At 36.6% G+C, this 13,109-nt stretch overlaps 1 protein-coding gene across 1 annotated transcript in view; it reads right to left on the bottom strand.

Moving 5' to 3' along the window:
• Positions 1–1,127: 1,127 nt before the first annotated feature.
• LOC111147113 (serine/threonine-protein kinase Nek5-like) overlaps positions 1,128–13,109 on the bottom strand; it is a 57,066-nt gene continuing 45,084 nt past the window's right edge. Inside the window, exons 20-21 of the mRNA XM_022503013.1 lie at positions 9,379–9,484; positions 1,128–1,395 (exon numbers count right to left, since the gene is read on the bottom strand). Of these exons, the coding sequence (XP_022358721.1) occupies positions 1,128–1,395; positions 9,379–9,484 (374 nt within the window). The remainder of the gene's footprint in view (positions 1,396–9,378; positions 9,485–13,109) is intronic.

The raw sequence follows: 13,109 nt of genomic DNA, 5'->3' as shown, positions 1-13,109 counted from the left end.
GCATAAGATACAACGACCAGGTAGAGTCCCTGCCCTTAAGTAATTTATAATCTACACATTTGAAGCTGTTAGAAATTAATTCAATAAAACATAGTAAGATGATTACTTGGTGCATAATTAACATGACATGCCTTGATCCTCTGTGCTCAGTTAACCTACTCCCTTAAGAGTCAACACCTGCTTCAAAAAAGTATTCAATAGAAGTTAAGAAATTTCAGTGTCATGGTTTTCAAAAATGGTACATTCATTATTCTAAGTGAATTACTTTGTACACTGTATTGGTTTTCTTTCCTTGTCTTAACAAATTATCAAACTTAGTTAAAACAACACACATTTATTATCTTACAGTTCTGCAGGGCAGCAGTCTAAAGTGGATTTCATAAAGCTAAATTCAAGATGTCAGCAAGACTGTGTTCCTTCTGCAGACTTCTGGGGAAAGTCTATCGCCTGGCCTTTCCCAGCTTCTGGAAGCTGCTTGGATTCCTTGGCCTCTGGCCCCTTCCTCCGTCTTCAAAGCTAGCAGCACCAGGCTGAGCCCCTCTCTCGCTGACATCTTCCTGTTCTCTCTTTGCCTCCCTCTTCCACTGTTAAATAGCCCTGTGATTACATTGGATCCACCTGTATAGTGAAAGAAAAGCCTTCCCCTCTTTGAAGGTCATCTGATTAGCAGCCTTAATTTTACCTGCAACTTTAATTCCCCTTTGCCATGTAACAATATATTCACATTGTTGGGTGTACTGGGAGGGAGGGTGGCAGGAAGAGAGACACATTACACTGTCTGCCTACCACATATATTGTCCCAAAGATTTCCTGATAGAAATTTTAAAGTAAAATATTAATTTCTACACTCAAATTGGTCAGTCTCAAGGTCTAGCCTAGTGATGGGTATCAAGGGCACAGATTGCATGGAGTACAGGGTGTTATAGGCAAACAATGAATCATGGAACACTACTACATCAAAAACTAGTGATATACTGTATGCTAACTAATATAACCCAATTAAAAAAAAAACAATAAATCCCTGGGATTATTAGAAAACTCTTACAAAATGAATGTTTATGACTTGGACCCAACCAGATACTACAGTTAATAGATACTAACTTATCACTTAAGAAAAACTGCAATAATCACACTTGTATATTTTGATGGGTTGTTGATGTTTCTTGGTTTTCACCTGCAATGCATATTTTGTCGTCAGCTCGAGTAGAAATATTCTCTAAATCTTCATTTAATTCTGTATATTTCTGGGTGCTTATCTTCTCTCCTCCTAATTTTTCAGCACCCTTAGAGAAACCAGGAATCTCTTCTCTTTTTTCTTCCTCTTTGGGAGGAGCAGGTTTTCCCAGAGATTCTACTACTTCATTTCTCAACTCATCTTCAGATTCTTCAAAATTTCTGAAAATAAGAGGTAAAAATCAACTTTATGATATCAAAACAATGAAAAATACATATGAAAGTGTTTTCCATCTCACTTCCCACCCCCACTGAAGCAATTTAATAGTTGCATTTTCACCCAGGTAATGAATTATTTATTATATCAGTCTGGCTTTCCAGACGGACTAAAAAAAAAGCCAATATTGGGATAATCAGTATTCTGTTTACTTGGACTTGTGTTCAACAACCTTTATTATATTTGTTAATACCCATCTACTCTTAAAAGGAGAGGAAGAGAGAAGAATAAAACAGCTGCCATAGGGGCGCCTGGGTGGCTCAGTGGGTTAAAGCCTCTGCCTTCGGCTCAGGTCATGATCCCAGGGTCCTGGGATCGAGCCCCACATCGGGCTCTCTGCTCGGCGGGGAGCCTGCTTCCCCCTCTCTCTCTCTGCCTATCTCTCTGCCTACTTGTGATCTGTCTGTCAAATAAATAAAATCTTAAAAAAAAAAAAAAAACAGCTGCCAAACAGTGTGCCTTATCATACACCAGCAACTGCCCTAAAGCACTTTACGCATACGATATTTCATCTAATGCAACACTTTGAGGTAGACATTCTCACCATCAATTTATAATGAAGCTGAGGCTCAGAGAGGTTAATGAAACTTGCCCAAGGTCTCAGATACTGAACAGTAGGACTAGGAATCAAAATTGTATCTAAGACCTCAGCATGGATATGCTTCGAAGGGGAGAAGGCAGGAGACCAAGAAAACCATCTCAATGATCCCTAATATTTACATGGCAAATAAAGAGGCTGAGGAAGATCTGGTAGGAGCCAAGAAAGTGTTAATTATGGACACCAAGGAGGCAGAGAATTTCCAGATAGGGATCAGCCAAATAAGAGTAAGTCAGAAATGACAGTTGGACCTGGCAATTTCAAGGTAATAGATGACCTTTGCAAGAACATTTCAGTGTGCTATGTGGCAGGAACCATCAGGGGATCAAGAAAGCAGTAGGAGGTAAGCAAGCAGTGACAAGGAGCTTAAACTCCTTTGAGGTGAGCCTGGCTCTGAACAGATGGTGTTAACTCAAGAAGATGACAGCAGTGATTTTTTGGTGTGTCTCAAGAAGGGACAGATTTGGGCATGTGTATATCCTGAGAGGAAGTAGGTAATAGATGTTAAAAATATAGGAAAAGGACAGATAATAGATAGGAACACATTTTCTAAGAAAGGCTGGGATTCAGGGCACCTGTGTCAGGATGTGCTTTCAGCAGGAAAGAAGACAGTTTTTTGTCTCAGAAGGAAAATAGGGAAAGAGAAGGCAATGAGGACTCATGTGGATAGAGAGAAGTTACGAAACTAGACAAGACCATTCCACTTACAAACCACGTATTATCTCTATGAAGTAGGAGGCATGGTCACATGATGAGAGTGAGGTAGATGGGGGTTAGCTTACTGGGTGGAGGGTTTGGAAGGAAGCAAACCAGGCATAGGATTGCCAGATACCACAGAGGACTTCACTAAAATTAGAGATCATAAATTCGGGGTAGACCAGCAACTAGAGCTCCCACTGTGAAGCTATCATTCCTGAGATGCATGCTTACATGAGATCCTCCCTTTATCTTCATTCCTTTGTAGTTTAAAGTATGATGTGTCTAGATGTGAATTTCTTTTCATTGTTCCTACTTGGTTATTGTTTTACTTCCCAGATATCACAATTTAAGGCTTTCAGTGACTGTAAAAAGTTCACAGCTATAATTGCTTTGAATATTGCTTTTCTCTGATTCTCTTCTTCTGAAACTCCTTTTAGATGTATGTTGGATCTTCATGACTCTTAACTCCTCCTTCACATTTTCCATCATGTTTTACTTCAGGTCTGTCTTGCAGTTCTTAAGTCCCTCATTAACTGTACCCATTCTATGTTTAAACTGTCATTTGATTTTTATTAGTGGATTTTTTTCATTTCTAGAAGTTCTGTTTGGCTAATCAGATATTCCTGCTCCCTTCTGATAGATCTGCTTTTTTTCTTACGTTTCCATTCCTTACTTTGATTAATTTTTAAAATGCAGTTTTAATTATTATGTAAATATTAAATATTCATAGGATAGTTATATTATCTGAAGTTCTTTATGGTCTAATTCAGCTATTTTTTTGTGCTTGCTGTCTCTCATAGTGGATTCTATTTTTAGTTGTGAACTCATGTTCAGCAGTGCCTTAGTGAGAAACTTCAGTGTAGCCTGGGTTGAAGTTATACCCCTCCAGAATGTTTCGTATTTATTTCTTCTAGAGATCCCAGAGTATTATGATTTCTTACTATTAATTTTAATGTTGATTTCTCAATATACATGTTTCCAGACAGCCAAGTATTGTAAATTCAAACTCTAAATCCAAGTGAATTCTTCTCCCAGAGATTAAGACCAAACAGACAAGCTATATTACTGAGATTTTTTTCCTTTGCACTTTCCCTTGCACTGAAGTGTAGCTCTTCAAGGGCTCCAGCTAGCAAGAATGTAAGGGAACACACTGAAGAAAACAAAACCTGTTAGATATGCAGGAGGTGCACAGAGATAGAAAGGGAAGGAAGAAAATTTAAAAACAAAACACAAAACTTCTAAAACAAAATGATCCTGTAAACTAAAATTCCAAAACATGTGAATAAATATAATGGTAAGAGAAAAATAAACAAAAAGAAAAAAATTTAAGTGGGACCAGGAACAAGGTCTAGATGGAATTACTCTTAGGGAGAATTTTGATAACACTCTTTAGCAGTTTGGACCCAAAGAGACACAGACACTCCTAAACACTCTTTAAGTATGCTCAAAAAGGTAAAGAACAGCATCCATTTTTAAATATTTTCAAATTAGGGTAAATAATTATGCAGTAATGAAAGAAGAGCATATAAAAATATGAACAAACAAATATAATTCTTAGGAGATATATAATCATTTAAATTAAAAACTTAATAGATGATACCCAGATAGTTTTGAAAATAGTATTTATGAAGTCACCTAGAATGGAACAAAGAGATAAATAAAAAATATGAAAGTATAATTAGGTGTTACTGGGGACATTGAGAAGCTTGAGAAGATTGAGAAGCTCCAAAACATATCTACTTAGAGTACCAAAATGAGCAAAATAAGAAAAGCAACACCTGGAAAAGTAATGGGTAAAAATTTTCCAGAACTCAAGACAGTCATGGGTCTCAGAAGAAAGCGAGCCAAGCAGGATAAAAGAGAAGTCCAGACCATACATACAACAGTGAAACATAAGAACATAAAGACAAAAAGAACATTACAGATGTGCTGGGGATAAAGTTAGCATATCTATAGAGGGAAAACAATTAGCATTGTTCTCATCAACAGTGATAAAGATCAGGAGAACAATCATTGTCAACCTAAAATTGTATACCCAACTAAATTACAATTAAAACAATAAAAAAGATTTGGATATGCAAACAATAAGAATGTTTACCAGCCACTAAACTATCTTAAAGAATTATTAGAGGATATACAACAGCGAGAAAACTGAAACCAAAGGAAGACCACAGACTAGAAAAAAAAAAAACATGGCAAGTTCAGAAAATGATAAACTACAATAGCAAATTAAGTTTGAGAATAAAAAAATGTTATTTTTTATTTTAAAAAAAGGTAAAATAGGATTATATAATTTGATGTCTCAAACGTAGAATGTTCTAACCTTTAAAAAAGGGTGTAGGGGCAGGGTGGGCAGTAAAGACAACGCTGATCATTATTAAGCTGTATGATGGATACATAAGGTTTCATTACGCTGTTCACTCTACTTTTACTATGTTTAAAGTTTTCCACAATAAAAGATGTTTTTTAAGTAAAATTATAACTCTAGGTAACAATATCAGGACGGAAGGGTTTTAGTGGTTAGATATGTTTGTCGTATTCGTGAGGAAAAAAAAAAAACACTGGACAAGTTCTGAATTAGTTATATCAATCCATAGGAAGTACATAAAAACTAGCTATTAAAAGAATAAAAATATAATCTGTATCTTCAAAACTAGTATAGAGGAGACTAGAGTAATATAGAAAAGTTTGTCAATGTAACAAAAGGTTAGAAAGGAAGAGGGGAAGGAAATGACAAATGAAAGCAAACAAAAAACACAAAATCAAGCTAAAACATAAAGCCAAATATGTCAATAATGACATTTATTATATTAAACTAATTAGGAGGCAGAGGTTATCACAGGACAAGAAGCATAACAACCAGCTACATGCATTTTATAAGAAACACATTATAATGAAACCACACAGAAATAATGAAAATAAAATTTAAAAATACACATTAGCAAAATCCTAAAAAATACAAAATAATTGAAAAGTTGTAATAGCAATGTCAGTATCCAACAAAATAGAATTTCAGACAAACAGTTTTAATAGGGACAAAAATTAAAACACATAATGTAAAAAGGGAGGAGTATGCTACCAAACTGATAGAACAATCATAGTTTCTATGTATTTCAAGTACATCAAAATGAGATAGAAATTTGAGGAGAAATAATCATAGCCACAAACCCAGTTGAAGATTTTAATGTACTTCCATTCAGAAGTGATAAGGGGTGGGGGAGGCTATAGAGCAGTTTCACAAAAAAAATGTTTTAAGCTTGATAATTATATAGAACATATGTGCCCCCGGAATAATAAGAATATGCATATTTTCAAGTACATGTGTAACAATCATAAAATTGACCCTGTACTGAATAACAAAGGGAGTACCAATTAACTTTTTTAAATCACTAAAATTCAGTTGATGGTCTCTGTCCAAAGTACAAGTAAATTGGAAATTCTGATTTTAGAAAGTGATTAAAAAATTCATTAGTCAGAAACTTCAAATTTGACTCATACCATTAAGAAAATGAATAAGAAAACCCAGACAGTGAGAAAATAATTGACAAAATATAGATATCTAACAAAGAACTGGTGGCAAGGATATATAAATAATGCCTATGACTCAAAAACTACCAAGACACCACATACACCCATTAGATTGGCTAAATTTTTAAAAAGAGACCATTCCAAGTGTTGGTAAAGATGTAGAACAACTAGAACACTTAGGCACTATTTTGGGGGATATAAAATGGCCCAATAACTTTGGGAAATAGCTTGGCAGTTTTTTAAAAAACTAAACATTCACCTACCACACAACTCAGGCATTCTATTCCTATGGTTTTACTCATGAGAAATGAAATTTATGTCCACACAAAGACATGTACATAAATATTCATAGCAGCTTTATTTATAATAACCAAAGACTAGAAACAACCCAAACATCAGTCAATAGATGAATATATAAATAAATTGTGGTATATCTATATAAGGAATACTACATAGCAATAAAGAGGAATGACCTATTGATACCTATTGATTTGGATGAATCTCAAAATTATTATCGAAGAGTAGGGTTTCCAGGGAAACCTAAAAAAGATTTGTGGATTTGGCTTTTGTCAAATAAAGTGAATAGCAGTAAGATTTGTGGAGCCCTCCAGATTTTCAAAAGAAATATTTATGCAGAAACATAACCAGTTTGGACCCAAAGGGACACAGACAATCCTAACTGAAAAGAGCCTGCTGGACTCCAAAATTCTACAGGCAGGAAGCAGGTTGAGAAAATCCTCTCCTCCCTTCCTTCTTTCCCTTCTTTATTTGCTAGGCAGGTTGCTTATGGAAAAATAAACAAGTAAGACTAGATAGAAAAATACTGGAAAAGGAGAGCATTTAAGGGAACTGTCCTTCCAAAATAACAATTCATATTATAAACAACATGTTTAAAATACAATAATTGCACTAGAAAGAATGAGTTGGATGCAAGTATATATAAAAATGTAGTATATCATAGAAATGACATTTCAAGTTGTTAGAGAAATGAAGATTTTCAATAAATGTTGTTGGAATAAGTAAGGAGTTATTTAGAAAAAAGTAAAGCTGGAGCCATACTTTGCAGTGTAGTATAAGTGAAATTCAAGAGGAACATATTATTTAACTAACTAAAAACTAAATCATAAAAGTACTAAAAAATACTGGTATCATTTCTTATAATTGGTAAACCTAACTAGGTAAAAATGAGAAATTTCTACATGGCACAAGCCACTATAAATAAAATCAAAAGGCAAACAAAAAGCTGGGGAAAATATTCTAGAGTCATATTATAGATAAAAGATCAATTTCCCTAAAATGCAAAAGTTTCCCCAAATCAACAAAATGTTAATAGTCTAGGGATGCCTAGGTGGCTCAGTAGGTTAAGCCACTGCCTTCAGCTCGGGTCATGATCCCAGAGTCCTGGGATCGAGTCCTGCATGGGCTTCTTGCTCTGCAGGGAGCCTGCTTCTCTCTCTGCCTCTGCCTGCCTCTCTTCCTGCTTGTGTGCTCCCCCTCTCTCTCCTTCTCTCTGACAAGTAAATAAATAAAATATATTTTTTTAAATGTTAATAGTCTAATTTTTTAAAGATTTTATTTTTTTATTTGACAGAGACACAGTGAGAGAGGGAACACAAGCAGGAGAAGTGGAAGAGGGAGAAGCAGGCTTCCCGCTGAACAGGCAGCCCAACACAAGGCTTGATCTCAGGACCCTGGGATCAAGACCTGAACCAAAGGCAGACGCTTAACAACTGAGCCACTGAGGTGCCCCAGTTACCTAATTTTTTAAACAGTTAAGGCTATGAATAAATTTTCCCCAATGAGGAAGTAAAGATGGATATTAAGCATATGGAAAGACAACCTTACTCAAAAAAGAAATGCTAATTAAAACTAACCTGAAACCTCATTTTGAACCTATCAATTGTGCAATGATCCATAAGTTTGGTAACACACTAAGCAAGAAAACGTGCAAGTAGGCAGGCACTTCCATACTCTTCAGTGGAAGTGTCCGTAGGTGTAACCTCTGTGAAGGACAACTTGACAATAGCCAATTACAAACATCCATATTATTCGACCTCATACTTGACTTTCCTGGGTATTTAAACTGCATGTATACTACTATTTGTATATCATGATAGGTATTCAGGCTACAGTGGTAAGTGATAGAAGAAAATTGCAGGATAGCATGTATGTTAGGAAACTGTTTCTATAAAAAAAGAAAAAATACATACATATAAAGATCTACATATTGGCTTACAGTTTAATGGAATTCCTCAGGAGAAATGTACACAGGAGGCTTATCCGATTGGTTGATTCTAGAAGGGGAATTGTGTGCCTGAGGTAAAGAGATAGCAAGAAGACTATGAAAAGAGTATAACTTCTGAATTTGAAGCTATGTGAGGGTATTACCTATTTAAAAAGTAAATTATAAAATTTTTAAAATTCAAAGGATTCCAAATTTTAGAACTAATAAAAGAGTTCAGTAAGGTTACAAAATACAACATCAATAATGTTCCATATGCTAGTAGTAGCCAAGTTGAAACACAGTGAAAGAAAAATAGCTCCATCAATAATGACAACAGCAACAACAACCAAGTTAAGTGGTACCTCTGTTGTGAATAAAATTACAAAAATGCCAAAGGATATTTTAAGAAAAGACATAAAGAGACGCTGAGCTATACTACATTCATGGATGTTCCGATTTATGATTGTCAAGATGTCAAATCCTATAAATTAATCAACAAATGTAATCCCATTTTCAGAATCCCAACAAAGTTTCTCATGACACTTTACAAGAAAATGCAAAGATAATGTGGTAAGTAAAGGGCAACAACAGCTAAGATAATTTTGAAGAAAAAGAAATGGAGACTAGAAGCAGGTATGGGACTAGGCCTACCAGATACCAAAAGATATGGTAAAGGCACAGTAATTTAAGATGGAATATCACTCATGCTGAGATAGGAAACAATGTCATTGGGAAAGAACAGAGAGCCCAGAAACAAATCCTTGTGTGAGTGAAACTTGGTCTCCTCAGCTAGGTCTGAGACTATTGTCCATATCTCAGCAATAGCATTTTAACTTTCCACCAGTGCTTCATTCAGGTATCCAGACAGGACCTACTTACGTATCATCATCGTCAGATCTTGGTTGTTCCTCATCTACTTCAATGCCAGAGGCCATTTCCATATTCCCCTCATCTTCTTTAGGAAGCCTTTGTTCTAATGTTCCCACTGTTAAAAAAATAACAGAGAGATTAAAGTCTCCCAGCCTATGTACACGATGTGGGGTATATATCCCAAAACCTGTACTGGACATCACCCATGAAGGTAAACCTTCAAATTGTTTCCATTAAAACAGAGATGATGTCAGGTTTTTTCCTACATAACTTCAACCTCGCAGCAGTCAAGAGCAATGTAGAGACAGATTTTCCTAAAATCTCAAAAGCTAAAAGAGTTCATAGAAGAATTAAAAATGCTGGCTTCAAAACTTTGTCAGCATAGTCTATGTCTAGCCTACTTTCAACCCCCACTTTGGGAATTTTGCTATGCATGTCTATATTAGTTGGCTTTTCCGGAATAAACCACCAGGTAACTTGGTAGTTTAAAACCGTAACCATTTATGGAGGTCTCTATTCTGCCATTAGGCAGTCTGGGCTGGGCTTAGCTGGCTGGCTCCTTCCAGTCTCTGTTGGACCCAGTCACCCATGTGCAGTCACTTGCCAGAGCAGCTGGAGGAAGGCTGGCTGGCCTGCTATGGCCTCTCTTAGGATGGCTTGTCTCTCTTTTCCACTTGTCTCTCATTTTCCAGCAGGCCAACTGGAGCTAGCTGAGAGATAGACAGGTTTCCAAAAAAAAAAAAAAAAAAAAAAAGGCAAAAGCTCCTTGAATACTCAGATTTGGCACACCACTGCTTCTATTCCTTTCTTCTCAGGCACACAAATCACAAAAGCCAGTTGAGATCCAAGCAGAGGGGAAAGAAGCCATTTAATGCTGGAGGAGCTGCAAAGTCATGTTGCAAAGGGCAGGGATACAGGGAAGAGCAAAGCATGTGCTCATTTTGGTCACCTACCAGAATCTGCCTCCCCCACCTGCACTCTGCAACCATCTGGTTCCTACCGGGCTAAACTGCGTTTCACGTTAGTCTCCAGGAAAAAAACAAAACAAAACAAAAAATCCCTACCCACTGCTAACAAGTGGGATTAGAAATAGGAACTTTTCTCCAAAGATGAAATTAAAAAATTTAAAGTGTGCCTATTTTTTTTGGTAAGCTGACTCTTCATGGACAAACTATAAGTAGAAATTTTACCACACTGTACTTAAATATTTCCCTATTTCTAATAATATGTGTCATCCCGAATCATAGCCTATATTATTTCCTACACTGCATTATAAAATAAATGAGTTGACTGATGTATCTCATCTATGAGGGAGTCTGGCTGCTTAATAGCAGCTTGAGTACTCTAGTTGGTGTGGGAATCATAGTTTTTGTTTTTCTGTTTTAGGAAGACAATTTTAGGAGGCTTTTATTTTTTGTTTAACAGGATAGAAGAAAGAATGAATGGCTAACTATAGAAATGTAAATCAGCTGTTATTGGGGTATGCATCTATGATATTACCAAGGCAACCATGTGGCCTGAAAACTTACACAAGAAAAATGGAGGTTACCTTCCCACCAAGGATCCCCTTGGAGTGGTTAAACTGTAAACAAACTTACTGACCTGAATTAATTATGCACACATTAAAAAAAAAAAAAAAGCTTGTCCTTATAGTAAGAATGTAGTTTTTACTAGTAAAAATCATTGAAGAGGATTTTACAAAGTCTTCCTATCTTAAACTTAAAGTTAGGATAAATTAAATAGGTAGTTGATAAAGTTCCACTTTTAACGGAATGCAGGGCTTGAAACATGAAAGCAATTTATTTTCAAGGAGTTGGAAGTTTAAGCTAAACAGTGATGGAGAATCTATGAATAATGCTTAAATGTATGACCAATAGCTAATCCTTGAAAACCTTTATTCACTGTGTCTGTTATTCCTGCAAAGTTATTAAAACTTACACACGCAGGAAGTCTTCATGAAAAGTCTACACAGTTGTAAGAATTATTTTTCACATTATAATTTCCCTATCCAACTTAACGGCAATACGACTATTAGTAATCACATGCCTTTGCATAAAGTAATACTAAAAACGTGCTATGGTTTTATGTTCATTCATAAAGATGATGGCCACCTGCTAAGTTCTAGGCACTAGGGACAGAGAGAGATGAAACAGTGTGGTAATCAAGACAAAGCTCTTGTAAGCTTAGGGTCTAGTGGGGAAGAAAGATAATAAGAATCAGAAATTAAAGTGAACATTATTTTTATGATCAGAGAATTACAGTGTCTTGTGGGGTATTAAGCAGCAAAGCCAAGCCTACAGTGATGCAAGGGAAGCTTGCTCAGATCTTTCTTAATCATTTAAAACAGTGGCTCCCCATCCGTGGAACACAGGAAATAGTTTGAGATCCAGGTTTTTCATACAATCACTAAAAATTCAAATAAAAATACTGCATCCTTTTATGACCTGAATTTAAAAGATAAATATAGTGATGAAATGTCACTATTTCATGCATTTAACAAAAATATTTGAATATGAAAAATTTGAGTATGAGACTGAATGACTATGAAATTGTGAGAAGCAGCTGACAGAAAAGGCAGGAAGGGATGCCTGGGTGGCTCAGTCGGTTGAGCATCTGTCTTTGGCTCAGGTCATGATCCCAGGTCCTAGGATCAAGTTCTACCTTGGGCTCCTTGCTCAGCAGGGATCCTGCTTCTCCCTTTGCCTACCACTCCCCCTGCTTGTGCTTGCTCTCTCTCTCTCTCTCTCTCTCTGGCAAATAAATAAAATTTAAAAAAGAAAAGAAAAAGGCAGGGAGAGACTAGACAAACTTGAAGACTTCCTAGAATTTTTTTGGGTTGAAGAGAAGTATATTAATACGGTGACAGGGTCTTCCACTCACTCATGCAAAAAAGAGCACTTAAGGATCTATGTCTTTCCAGACCCCTTTACAAAGCCCCATCAGGTAGTACAGGGAAAACCAGGGAGAGAAGGATACCCACACTTCACCACCTCACCACCCACTATGACACATAGTGACAGAAATGGGAGGAGGTTCACCAGAGGGAAATCTTGCAGGAGGAATTATTCTGGCAAAAGGAGGCTGGCATTCTAAGCCAAGGGAGGAGCATCTGCTGAGGGAGAAAAACTAGCAAGCCTAACATTGCAAAGGGCCATGCCAGTCTTCAGAGTCTTCAAGAGATTGATTTTATCCTGAGGGTAAGAGGGCATCTTTGGCAGGATTTTAAGCTGAAAGGAGATTTGGTCCATTTTAGGTAGATTATCCAGCAAGGCTGCAAAGGGTAGAGCTAAAGTAAGAAAAGATGACGAGGGACAGGAAGTCAAGAGGCCAACCATAGTTAGACGCAGAGCACAGCTGGAGTTGGGGGAGCGCAGCACCCTAGCAGGCTGTGAAAGAAAACATCTGTACCCTGCTTTGAATGCACCTTGGGAGGCACATTCCTATTTCCAATTTCACTTGACAGATAAATTGCTCATATATGCCCAATGTAAAATCATCCATATAAAGATACAGAAGTTCATGAATGAATTAATTTGGCATGACAGACCAAATGAAGACTTTCCTTTGACTCTTTCTAAGACACACAGGAACAAATTCAAGAAAAAACATCAAAGCCACCAAGTATGTCCCCATCTCAGTGTCTTGAGAAATGAATGTCATCCTTCACACCTGCCCTAGGGTTCCAGCCCTTGGCTTCCAGGCCAAGCCAGGTCAGCCCAAAAGTTCCTCCTCACCGCCTC

This window comes from Enhydra lutris, unplaced genomic scaffold (genome assembly GCF_002288905.1).
Source record: "Enhydra lutris kenyoni isolate GAN:26980312 unplaced genomic scaffold, ASM228890v2 scaffoldscaffold15, whole genome shotgun sequence".
NCBI lineage: Eukaryota > Metazoa > Chordata > Mammalia > Carnivora > Mustelidae > Enhydra > Enhydra lutris.
Note: the sequence above shows the minus strand (reverse complement) of the source record. Positions and strands in the feature narration are given on the sequence as shown.